This window comes from Salvelinus fontinalis, chromosome 14 (genome assembly GCF_029448725.1).
Source record: "Salvelinus fontinalis isolate EN_2023a chromosome 14, ASM2944872v1, whole genome shotgun sequence".
NCBI classification, from domain to species: domain Eukaryota; kingdom Metazoa; phylum Chordata; class Actinopteri; order Salmoniformes; family Salmonidae; genus Salvelinus; species Salvelinus fontinalis.
In genome coordinates, this window is record NC_074678.1 from 37,524,823 (window position 1) to 37,537,312 (window position 12,490).

At 45.0% G+C, this 12,490-nt stretch overlaps 1 protein-coding gene across 2 annotated transcripts in view; it reads left to right on the top strand.

The window, feature by feature from the left end:
* Nucleotides 1-12,490, top strand: part of LOC129810766 (collagen alpha-1(XXIV) chain-like) — a 234,889-nt gene that overhangs the window by 75,034 nt on the left and 147,365 nt on the right. For both annotated transcript variants that reach the window (XM_055861629.1, XM_055861630.1), the window contains exons 11-13: nucleotides 4,328-4,381; nucleotides 5,471-5,515; nucleotides 6,049-6,102. In XM_055861629.1, coding sequence (XP_055717604.1) covers nucleotides 4,328-4,381; nucleotides 5,471-5,515; nucleotides 6,049-6,102 — 153 coding nt within the window. The remainder of the gene's footprint in view (nucleotides 1-4,327; nucleotides 4,382-5,470; nucleotides 5,516-6,048; nucleotides 6,103-12,490) is intronic.

The following is a 12,490-nucleotide window of genomic DNA, read 5'->3' on the forward strand; positions in this document are numbered from 1 at the left end:
GAAAGAGAGAGAGAGGAGGAGATGAAAGAGAGCGAGAGAGAGGGAGAGAGAGAGGAGGAGATGAAAGAGAGAGAGAGAGAGATAGGAGGAGATGAAAGCGAGAGAGAGGAGGAGATGAAAGAGAGAGAGAGAGAGAGAGAGGAGGAGATGAAAGAGAGAGAGAGGAGGAGATGAAAGAGAGAGAGGGAGGAGGAGATGAAAGAGAGAGAGAGAGAGAGAGAGAGAGCGAGAGCGAGAGAGAGAGAGAGAGAGAGAGAGAGAGAGGAGGAGATGAAAGAGAGAGAGAGAGGAGGAGATGAGAGAGAGAGAGAGAGGAGGAGATGAAAGCGAGAGAGAGAGAGAGAGAGAGAGAGGAGGAGATGAAAGAGAGAGAGAGGAGGAGATGAAAGAGAAAGAATGACAGAAAGAATGGAAAGAAAATATGATGGAAGAGAGAGATCAGAGACAGAGAGAGCGAGAGAGACAGAGAGAGCGAGAGAGAGAGAGAGAGAGAGAGAGAGAGAGAGAGAGAGAGGAGGAGATGAAAGAGAGAGAGAGGAGGAGATGAAAGAGAGAGAGAGAGGAGGAGATGAGAGAGAGAGAGAGAGAGGAGGAGATGAAAGCGAGAGAGAGAGAGAGAGAGAGAGAGAGAGAGAGAGAGAGAGAGAGAGAGAGAGAGGAGGAGATGAAAGAGAGAGAGAGGAGGAGATGAAAGAGAAAGAATGACAGAAAGAATGGAAAGAAAATATGATGGAAGAGAGAGATCAGAGACAGAGAGAGAGGGGGAGAGATATTTAGTCGTCTCCTGTACATGGTGTATTATTGCTGACTGAAGGAACATGTGATTCTAGTTAGGAAGAAACCAAAACATAGCAGATATGCTGCCAGTCCGCCACTATTCCAGACTGCTGTCTGCTCTTATTATAGAAATCTCCTGTCCCCCGCACTGGACTAGACGCTGTCTGCCTGTTCATGTGTCCACTCCACTCCCTGTTAGTTAGGGAGAATAACAATGTTCCTCCCTTTTCTACTCTCTTTTTGGGGGTGATTTGTGAGGTAATGGGGACGAGGCATTATTTGCTACCCCCAGATGAGTATTCTGTTTCATTTTGAGTGAGATGTGGACATGACTGATCTCTCTTTGAGGTGGTCATCTCTTAGCCTGTCAGCAAAGAGAGATTCATAATTAAGAATGTAAATGTTTGAAAGATGCACAGCTTGTACTTTTCTTACTGAGCACGGATAAATGTCCGCTAGGTACTTTCTCTGAGGTGGAGATCAGCTCTTAGTCTGTCAGCAAAGATGGGCCTTTTTTCCAGAGCAGCATGGCTGACCAGTCCACCTGCTGATCTAGCAGCATGGCTGACCAGTCCACCTGCTGATCTAGCAGCATGGCTGACCAGTCCACCTGCTGATCTAGCAGCATGGCTGACCAGTCCACCTGCTGATCTAGGAGCATGGTTGACCAGTCCACCTGCTGATCTAGGAGCATGGCTGACCAGTCCACCTGCTGATCTAGCAGCATGGCTGACCAGTCCACCTGCTGATCTAGCAGCATGGCTGACCAGTCCACCTGCTGATCTAGGAGCATGGCTGACCAGTCCACCTGCTGATCTAGCAGCATGGCTGACCAGTCCACCTGCTGATCTAGCCATGAAACAGACAGCTGATTCAGCTCAATAAGACCAGGGTTGATAGCTCCCCTGGCAGAAAGATGGAAGAACGAGAGAAAGAAGAGGCCGAAAGAGAGAGATCTATCCCTTTCAAATCTGTCCGTGATGTCAGACAATGTATCATTAGGCTGAATGATTGACTTTAGGCTAACATTTCTGTGGACTTGCGTGTGTGTACTTATGTGCACACATGCACATGCCAGCACTAGAATAGGTGAATATCATCATCACTGATCTTTGATCTGGTTAGAACCACGACAGGGTTCCTCTAGCTACATACATGAAGTCACCTGAAACGCAGGGCTCAATGAGTTCAGAGACCCTATCGGTTCGATGGGCTTCAGATACATCTGCTCAGGTTTTCAACAGTCTGCAGGATGTCACAACTGTTTATCTGTATGTACTGTACCATCAGAGATATGGTGGTTTATATAAAGTACCAGTAAAAAGTTTGGACACCTACTCATTCAAGGGTTTATCTTACTATTTTCTACATTGTAGAATAATAGTGACGACATCAAAACTATGAAATAACACATGGAATAATGTAGTAACCAAAAAAAGTGTTAAACAAATCAAAATATATTTTAGATTTTAGATACTTCAAGTAGCCACCCTTTGCCTTGATGACAGCTTTGCACACTCTTGGCATTTTCTCAACCATTTATGCCTGGAATGTTTTTCCAACAGTCTTGAAGGAATTCCCACATATGCTGAGCACTTGTTGGCTGCTTTTCCTTCACTCTGCGGTCCAACTCATCCCAAACCATCTCAATTGGGTTCATGTCGGGTGATTGTGGAGGCCAGGTCATCTGATGCAGCACTTCATCCCTCTCCTTCTTGGTCAAATAGCCCTTACACAGCCTGGAGGTGTGTTGGGTCATGGTCCTGTTGAAAACAAATGATTGTCCCACTAAGCATAAACCAGATGGGATGGCGTATCACTACAGAATGCTGTGGTAGCCATACTAATTAAGTGTGGCTTGAATTCTAAATAAATCCCTGACACTGTCACCAGCAAAGCACCCCCACACCATCACATCTCCTCCTCCATGCTTCATGGTGGGAACTACACACTATCATCCGTTCAGCTACAATGTGTCTCACAAAGAAACGGCGGTTGGCACCAAAAATCTGATTCACGCAGTCTCCTCTGAACAGATAATACAGGTCTTCATCAACTTTGCCGTCTCTTTGTGAGATGCAGGGTAGGTGAACGGATGATCTCCACATGCATAGTTCCCACCATGAAGCATGACATGTGTCTGTTACTTGAACTATGTGAAGCATTTATTTGGGCTGCAATTTCTGAGGCTGGTAACTCTAATAAACTTATCCTCTGCAGCAGAGGTAACTCTGGGTCTTCCGTTCCTCTGGCGGTCCTCATGAGAGCCAGTTACATCATAGTGCTTGATGGTTTTTACGACTGCACTTCAAGAAGGTTCTTGAAATTTTCCGCATTGACTGACCTTCATGTCTTAAAGTAATGATGGACTGTCGTTTCTCTTTCCTTATTTGAGCTGTTCTTGCCATAATATGGACTTGGTCTTTTACCAAATAGAGCTATCTTCTGTATACCACCCTACCTTGTCACAACACAACTGATTGGCCCAAACACATTAAGAAGGAAAGAAATTCCACAAATTAACAGGCACACCTGTTAATTGAAATGCATTCCAGGTGACTACCTCATGAAGCTCGTTGAGAGAAGGCCAAGAGGGTGCAAAGCTGTCATCAAAGCTGTCATCATGGCTACTTTTAAAGTTTTGATGTCGTCATTATTATTCTACAATATATTAAATAAAGAAAAACCCTTGAATGAGTAGGTGTGTCCAAACTTTTGACTGGTACTGTACATGTACATATGTAGGATCTTCATTTGAGCCAGTTTGCTACACAAGAAAAAAGAATCCTGCAGAAACTGGAAATGTAAAATTTTGTGTGGATATAGTTAATATACATTTTTATAGGGGTTGATACATTTTTAGTCAGGGAAAATCAAGTCTGAAATTTCATAGTGTGAATTACACATTTCAGAAGCCTTTTTAAACCTTGCACGAAAGTTCTTCGGCAACAGGGTGATCAAATTGAGATCCTACATCTGTGAGTACTGTACCATCAGATATATGGTGATTTATCTCTGTGTGTGCTGTACTGTAGGTTCAACAGCATTCCTGTTAAACTTCCACTGTATGTGGGTGACTGATGAATGTTCAGATCAGTACAGCTATGCTACAGTTCAGTAACGCCCCCCTGTCCTAATCCATCAATAGACAAAGTAAAGACATGTTTCAGGTTTTACTAGTCATATGTATGGGATACACATGGTATACACTGTCCAATAAAATGCTTACTTACAGGTTCCTTCTCCACAATGCAACAACAATAATAAATAATAAAATATAAGAATACTAACATAAAGTAAATGGCTCAATAGAACTGAATAAACACAATTTAAAGTCCAATATTTACACGTGTTTTGGGAAAGTGGGATTGGGGGTAAGACTTTACATTTGTACAATCTGTCCAAATGATGTCTTCCTTAGATGTTAGATATGATTATAAGACTTTATTAAGAGGTCTTACATGCTCATGACTTTGCAGTATACCTCCAGGTAAAGTGTTACAGATGTTCAAACGGGTTCCCCTGTAACTAATGTGTGTTTTTGTTTCAGGGTTTCATTGGTCCTCCTGGTATAGCTGGTCCACCAGGGCTAGAAGGGGAGAGAGTAAGTATCACCTTTTTTATTTTTTAGTTAACCTTTATTTAACTAGGCAACCTTGATTCATATGTGCACCTAATTAAGTGTCTGTCAGGAATGATCCATTATCCTGTCTATTTGGATTAGGTCTAGGATATAACCAAGACTACTGGTTATACTCCTCTTGAACCTTCCATGTAGATAAGAGTTGAGGGTCATAAATATAGGGAAACTCTGATCTAACCAAAGGCAATTCATGTTGTATTTCATCTGTTTTGGAGCTATGAAGCAACAGGTAAATATGTGGTTGGCCTTGTTAATTGTAACTTATTTATACATACAAATGTTTGCTGATACTTACAAAGCAGTTGATCCAAGTACATTGATCTCTCCTCAGGGAGTTCTTCCATAAGGACAATAAAATGTCTAATAACTACATTTTCCACATTGTTGTATGAGTGGAAAATATGCTCTTCCATCATGAAATAAATCAAACGTCTTTGGAGGGTAGTACAGTGTTTATGATCCCCTAATAACTCAGCTTGCTCTCTTAGCCTGGTAGTACAGTGTTTATGATCCCCTAATAACTCAGCTTGCTCTCTTAGCCTGGTAGTACAGTGTTTATGATCCCCTAATAACTCAGCTTGCTCTCTTAGCCTGGCAGTACAGTGTTTATGATCCCCTAATAACTCAGCTTGCTCTCTTAGCCTGGTTGTACAGTGTTTATGATCCCCTAATAACTCAGCTTGCTCTCTTAGCCTGGCAGTACAGTGTTTATGATCCCCTAATAACTCAGCTTGCTCTCTTAGCCTGGCAGTAAAGTGGTTATGATCCCCTAATAACTCAGCTTGCTCTCTTAGCCTGGCAGTACAGTGTTTATGATCCCCTAATAACTCAGCTTGCTCTCTTAGCCTGGCAGTACAGTGTTTATGATCCCCTAATAACTCAGCTTGCTCTCTTAGCCTGGCAGTAATGTCCAATCAAGAACATGCATTCATTTATTCTGTGGGGGAGGCCTTTAGGATAGAATATTTTCATATGAATTACTTAGTAAATGGCATTCACTTTTCCACACCTGAGAGTTAAGTTACATTTTCCCTTTTTCTTTTTTTCCAGGGTATTCCCGGTCCGGTTGGGAAGAACGGTCCCAAAGGAAGACAGGTAACGGATCCCACTACACCCACACCACACAGCTTTGAACCCAGAGATATTACTGGAGAGGTAAAAGGGGAACATGCCACATTCATCTCTGTCAATAACTGTGGTCCAAATTGTGGAAAAAGTAATTTGCTATCAAGATGGTGGAAGGCTGGGGGGTAACTGGAGGGGGTTGCAAATTCACCCGACACAGTCAGTGACAAAATAAAAAAAATCACACACAGACAAAAAGAAAAGATTACTCGTGAAATAGAAACACCCTCTGGACAGGATGCCAACAACAGGAGTTTATGCGTAGCCTGGCATTTTGTTCGGCTTTGAGTGATTCTCTCTCAGTGCCAGTCAGGGTGGCATAGGAAAACAGTGTCTCAGATACAGAGCGAGTAACCAAAGGCCTTACATAGGGAAGCAGGTAGCCTAGCAACAGGGGGTTAGGACTCATCAGAACATCACACAATATGCAATAAAGATCGTTGGGTAGGCAGGCAGGGAGGGCCTTAAAATTGTGTAATGAATAACTTTTGTTTTGTGTCCAGGGAATTGTTGGGGGTGTTGGTGAAAGGGGTCCTCCTGGTCCTGATGGTGACCAGGTAAGATCTACGTCCCTCCTCCTCCTCTTAACCTGTTGCCAAGTTTGTGGACTCTATTCAATCTCTAGTAAAAACACAGACCCTCCAGGAAGTATTTAGTGCAGCCCTGCTTTAGATGCCCTATGTCTTTTGATAGATTAGCTTTGCAGAGCTGAGCTGGGCTGAGCTGGGCTGAACTGGGCTGAGCTGGGCCGGGCTGAGCTGGGCTGAGAAATGTAATGTGTATCCTGCTGTAGACAGAGTAGTTGTTCTCATTTGGCCTCAGAAATGCTAGGGATGACTCTATACAACCTCTGTATGGTTTAGATTAGAACACTCCCTGCACTGTCTATGTTTCTGGATCTGTCATTGAGTATGCTTACACGCACAGAATAATATGATTAGTCAGATTAATATAATAGATCGATTTAAAAGTTGACATGCTTTGCAAGACAAATGATTTCCTTAATCCTGTTTACGTGGACACATCTGAAATCAGGCTACTGATGGGACTTTGATAAATGCAGAAAATAACCAATCAAAATAGACATTCTACCACAGTGACCATGTTATTTTTGGGAACGCTATTTGATTCTGAGTTCGGACATATAAAGTTCATATGTGAAAATTATTTCTAAGATGCATACTTTCAGTTTTTCCAAACTCACTTCACTTGGGAAAAATAAGGAAGCTTGCGCTGCTGGTGCTAGCACATGCACAGATCAAATAGACTGCTGGTGCTAGCACATGCACAGATCAAATAGACTGCTGGTGCTAGCACATGCACAGATCAAATAGACTGCTGGTGCTAGCACATGCACAGATCAAATAGACTGCTGGTGCTAGCACATGCACAGATCAAATAGACTGCTGGTGCTAGCACATGCACAGATCAAATAGACTGCTGGTGCTAGCACATGCACAGATCAAATAGACTGCTGGGGCTAGCACATGCACAGATCAAATAGACTGCTGGTGCTAGCACATGCACAGATCAAATAGACTGCTGGTGCTAGCACATGCACAGATCAAATAGACTGCTGGTGCTAGCACATGCACAGATCAAATAGACTGCTGGTGCTAGCACATGCACAGATCAAATAGACTGCTGGTGCTAGCACATGCACAGATCAAATAGACTGCTGGTGCTAGCACATGCACAGATCAAATAGACTGCTGGTGCTAGCACATGCACAGATCAAATAGACTGCTGGTGCTAGCACATGCACAGATCAAATAGACTGCTGGTGCTAGCACATGCACAGATCAAATAGACTGCTGGTGCTAGCACATGCACAGATCAAATACACTGCTGGTGCTAGCACATGCACAGATCAAATAGACTGCTGGTGCTAGCACATGCACAGATCAAATAGACTGCTGGTGCTAGCACATGCACAGATCAAATAGACTGCTGGTGCTAGCACATGCACAGATCAAATAGACTGCTGGTGCTAGCACATGCACAGATCAAATAGACTGCTGGTGCTAGCACATGCACAGATCAAATACACTGCTGGTGCTAGCACATGCACGGATCAAATACACTGCTGGTGCTAGCACATGCACAGATCAAATAGACTGCTGGTGCTAGCACATGCACAGATCAAATACACTGCTGGTGCTAGCACATGCACGGATCAAATACACTGCTGGTGCTAGCACATGCACGGATCAAATACACTGCTGGTGCTAGCACATGCACGGATCAAATACACTGCTGGTGCTAGCACATGCACAGATCAAATAGACTGCTGGTGCTAGCACATGCACAGATCAAATAGACTGCTGGTGCTAGCACATGCACAGATCAAATAGACTGCTGGTGCTAGCACATGCACAGATCAAATACACTGCTGGTGCTAGCACATGCACAGATCAAATAGACTGCTGGTGCTAGCACATGCACAGATCAAATAGACTGCTGGTGCTAGCACATGCACAGATCAAATACACTGCTGGTGCTAGCACATGCACAGATTAAATACACTGCTGGAACTCTGATTCAGGCCTTTACATGTCCTAACAATTGGAAAGATTGCTCAGAAAGCCAGGTGTTTTAATTGGTGTATACTTACTTCGATTATGACCTGATGCAGATTAAGATAAGCAGAGTAAGGTTTTTACATGACTAATGCCATACTTGACCAAGTGCCATAATCAGTTTTTCCAAATTGTTAACACACATTTTCTGAAACTACATATCAGGTACTCAAAACTCTAAACACAAAACACAAAACATTTAGCCAATTTGCCCAAACCCCACAGACATCTTGCAAAATTAAACACAGTAATCAAAATCATGTACTCCCAGCACAAAATGAAACACACACACATCAAATGGATCTAACTTAGCCCATCTGTAAATAGCCCATCCATCTAACTACCTACCTCATCCCCATATTTGTTTTTGTTTTTCTGCTCTTTTGCACATCAGTATTTCTACTTGCACATCCTCATCTGCACATTTTTTACTACAGTGTAAATTGCTAAATTGTAATTACTTCGCCACTATTGGCCTATTTATTGCCTTACCTCCTTACTTCATTTGCACACACTGCATATAGATTTTTCTGTTGTGTTATTGACTGTACGATTGTTTATCCCATGTGTAACTCTGTGTTGTTTTTGTCGCACTGCTTTGCTTCATCTTGGCCAGGTCACAGTTGTAAATGAGAACTTGTTCTCAACTGGCCTCCTTGGTTAAATAAAGGTGAAGTAAAATAGAAAATTAAAGTGACAACCGAGATAACACTAATGTGACGTATTCAAAACACTACTATCAGAACCTTTTTCAGTGTACAGTTAAGATGTTGTTATACTGTATATTGTTTGTGTGTACTCAAACAAGAAATGAACACAAATGCAAAACATTTTTATGTTTTATATTTCAACATGACTCAATACATCAAACAATAAGCACACATACAGTAAACATGCAAACATACAGTAAATATATTTTGCCAATGTAAAGGAAGAAAAATATTCCTATTTGTACTACTGTACTGTATGTTAGATCAATTGTATAGATAAAGAAACTGTCAAATCTAAATCATAAATCAAGAAACAAATACTCCATTGAGAAAACAAAATCCGTCATGTCTGTTGTTTTGGTCTGGCCACAGATTTTCATCATCACAGGTGATATTTTCACAGTCGCTCAAATATCATCAGAGATTACTCTCCTTGTTCTTGGTCTTCCTCCTCCATCTCTACCACCACCTCCACCTCCACCTCTACCACCACCTCCACCTCTACCACCTCTACCACCACCTCTACCACCACCTCTACCACCACCTCTACCACCATCTCCACCTCCACCTCTACCACCACCTCCACCTCCACCACCTCCACCTCCACCTCTACCACCACCTCTACCACCACCTCTACCACCACCTCTACCTCCACCTCCACCTCTACCACCTCTACCACCACCTCTACCACCACCTCCACCTCTACCACCTCTACCACCACCTCCACCTCCATCTCTACCACCACCACCACCTCCACCACCTCCACCTCTACCTACTTCTACCACCACCTCCACCTTTACCCCCACCATCACCTCTACCTCTTCCCCCCACCTCCACCTTCACCTCTACCACCACCTCTACCTCCACCTCCACCTCCACCTCTACCACCACCTCTACCTTTACCCCCACCTCCACCTCTACTTACCCCCACCTCCACATCCATCTCTACCCCCACCTCCACCTCTACCACCACCTCTACCAGCACCTCCACCTCCACCACCTCTACCACCACCTCCACCTTTGCCCCCACCTGCACCTCTACCTACCCCCACCTCCACATCCATCTCTACCCCCACCTCCCACTCTACCTCCACCTCCACCTCTACCCCCACCTCTACCTCCACATCCACCTCCATCTCTACCTACCCCCACCTCAACATCCATCTCTACCCCCACCTCTACCTCCACCTCCACCTCTACCCCCACATCCACCTCCACCTCCCCCTCTACCTCCCTCTCTACCTCCACTCCTCCTCCACCTCTACCCCCACCTCCACCTCCACCTCTACCCCCATCTCTACCTCCACCTATACCTCCACCTCTACCTCTACCACCACTTCTAACTATACCTCCACCTCTACCTCTACCACAACCTCTATCTATAACTCTACCTCTACCCCCATCTCCAACTCCAACTCCACCTCCACCTCTACCTCTACCTCTACCTCCATCTCTACCTCCACCTCCACCTCAATCTCTACCTCATCTCTACATCCATCTCCACCTCTACCTCTACCCGCACCTCTACCTCCACCTCCACCTCTACCCCCACATCCACCTCCACCTCCCCCTCTACCTCCCTCTCTACCTCCACTCCTCCTCCACCTCTACCCCCACCTCCACCTCCACCTCTACCCCCACCTCCACCTCCACCTCTACCCCCACCTCTACCTCCACCTCTACCACCACCTCTAACTACACCTCCACCTCTATCTCTACCACCACCTCTAACTATACCTCCACCTCTACCTCTACCTCTACCACAACCTCTACATATAACTCTACCTCTACCCCCTACTCCAACTCCACCTCCACCTCTACCTCTATCTCTACCTCCACCTCTACCTCTACCTCTACCACAACCTCTACATATAACTCTACCTCTACCCCCATCTCCAACTCCACCTCTGCCTCTACCTCTACCTCCATCTCTACCTCCACCTCCACCTCAACCTCTACCTCATCTCTACATCCATCTCCACCTCTACCTCTACCCGCACCTCTACTTCCACCTCCACCTCTACCCCAACCTCTACCTCCACCTCCACCTCCACCTCTACCTCATCTCTACCTCCATCTCCACCTCTACCTCTACCCCCACCTCTACCTACACCTCTACCTCTACCCCCAACTCTACCTATACCTACACCTCTACCTCTACCACCACCTCTACCTATACCTCCACCTCTACCTCTACCTCCACCTCCACCTCCACCTCTACCTCTACCTCCACCTCTACCTATACCTCTACCTATACCTCTACCTATACCTCCACCTCCACCTCCACCTATACCTCCACCTCTACCTATACCTCCATCTCTGCCTATACCTCCACCTCCATCTCTACCTCCACCTCTACCTCTACCCCCACCTCCATCTCTACATCCACCTCCACCTCTACCTCCATCTCTACCTCTACTCCCACCTACATCTCTACCTCCACTCCACCTCATCTCCACCTCCACCTCTACCTATACCTCCACCTCTACCTATACCTCCACCTCCACCTCTACCTCCACCTCTACCTCTGCCTATACCTCCACCTCTACCTATACCTCCACCTCCACCTATACCTCCACCTCCACCTCCACCTATACCTCCACCTCCACCTCTACCACTACCTCCACCTCTACCTATACCTCCACCTCCACCTCTACCTATACCTCCACCTCTACCTATACCTCCACCTCTACCTATACCCCTACCTATACCTCCACCTCCACCTCCACCTCTACCTATACCTCCACCTCTACCTATACCTCCACCTCTACCTCCACCTCCACCTATACCTCCACCTCCACCTCTACCTCTACCTATACCTCCATCTCCACCTCCACCTCTACCTCCACCTCTACCTCTACCCCCACCTCTAACTATACCTCTACCTCTACCTCTATCTCTACCTCTACCCCACCTCCACCTATACCTCCATCTCTACCTCTACCCCCACCTCTACCTATACTTCCACCTCTATCCCACCTATACCTCTACCTCCATCTCTACCTCCACATCCCCCTATACCTCCACCTCTACCTCCACCTCTACCTCTACCTCCACCTCCACCTATACCTCTACCTCTACCAAGTTTGCTTCCGTTGTTCTCGAAACACAGGAGTACTCACCTGTGGCCTGTTTATCCATACCAAAGGTCTGATTGCAAAGTGAACATTTACGTAATTAGTGTTTGCACATGTGAAGGTGATCAATTGGTAATTGAGCTTAGTTTGTTGAACAGTGTTGTTTTTCATTTACACACAAGATATCTTAGTTGTGAAGATTGTACCAAAGGTAGATAATTGTGTGTTGTATTTTCCCAGATATTTGTTATAGAATTGCAAGCTGAGTGTTAAACAAAACATGTGCCAGTAGTATTGCAGATTTGGTGGATGGTTCTACTAAATGAGATACAGGTTTGGGTCAATGTGCCTCATGGGCCAGTTTTAGTGTGTAAACAATTGAGAAAAACTGTAATATCGAATTATTAGTGTGCGTGTAAATGTACTGTATACCTCTGGATGGATGAGCTCAGCCCAGGCCCAGCGGTCTGTAACGTCTTAGAGCTCAATGTGTTGAGATGATATGTAATCCATTAAGATTAGTGGGGATGTGTCGGGCAGAGTTCATTCAGAACAGCAGTTAGAGGGGATATCTTTATT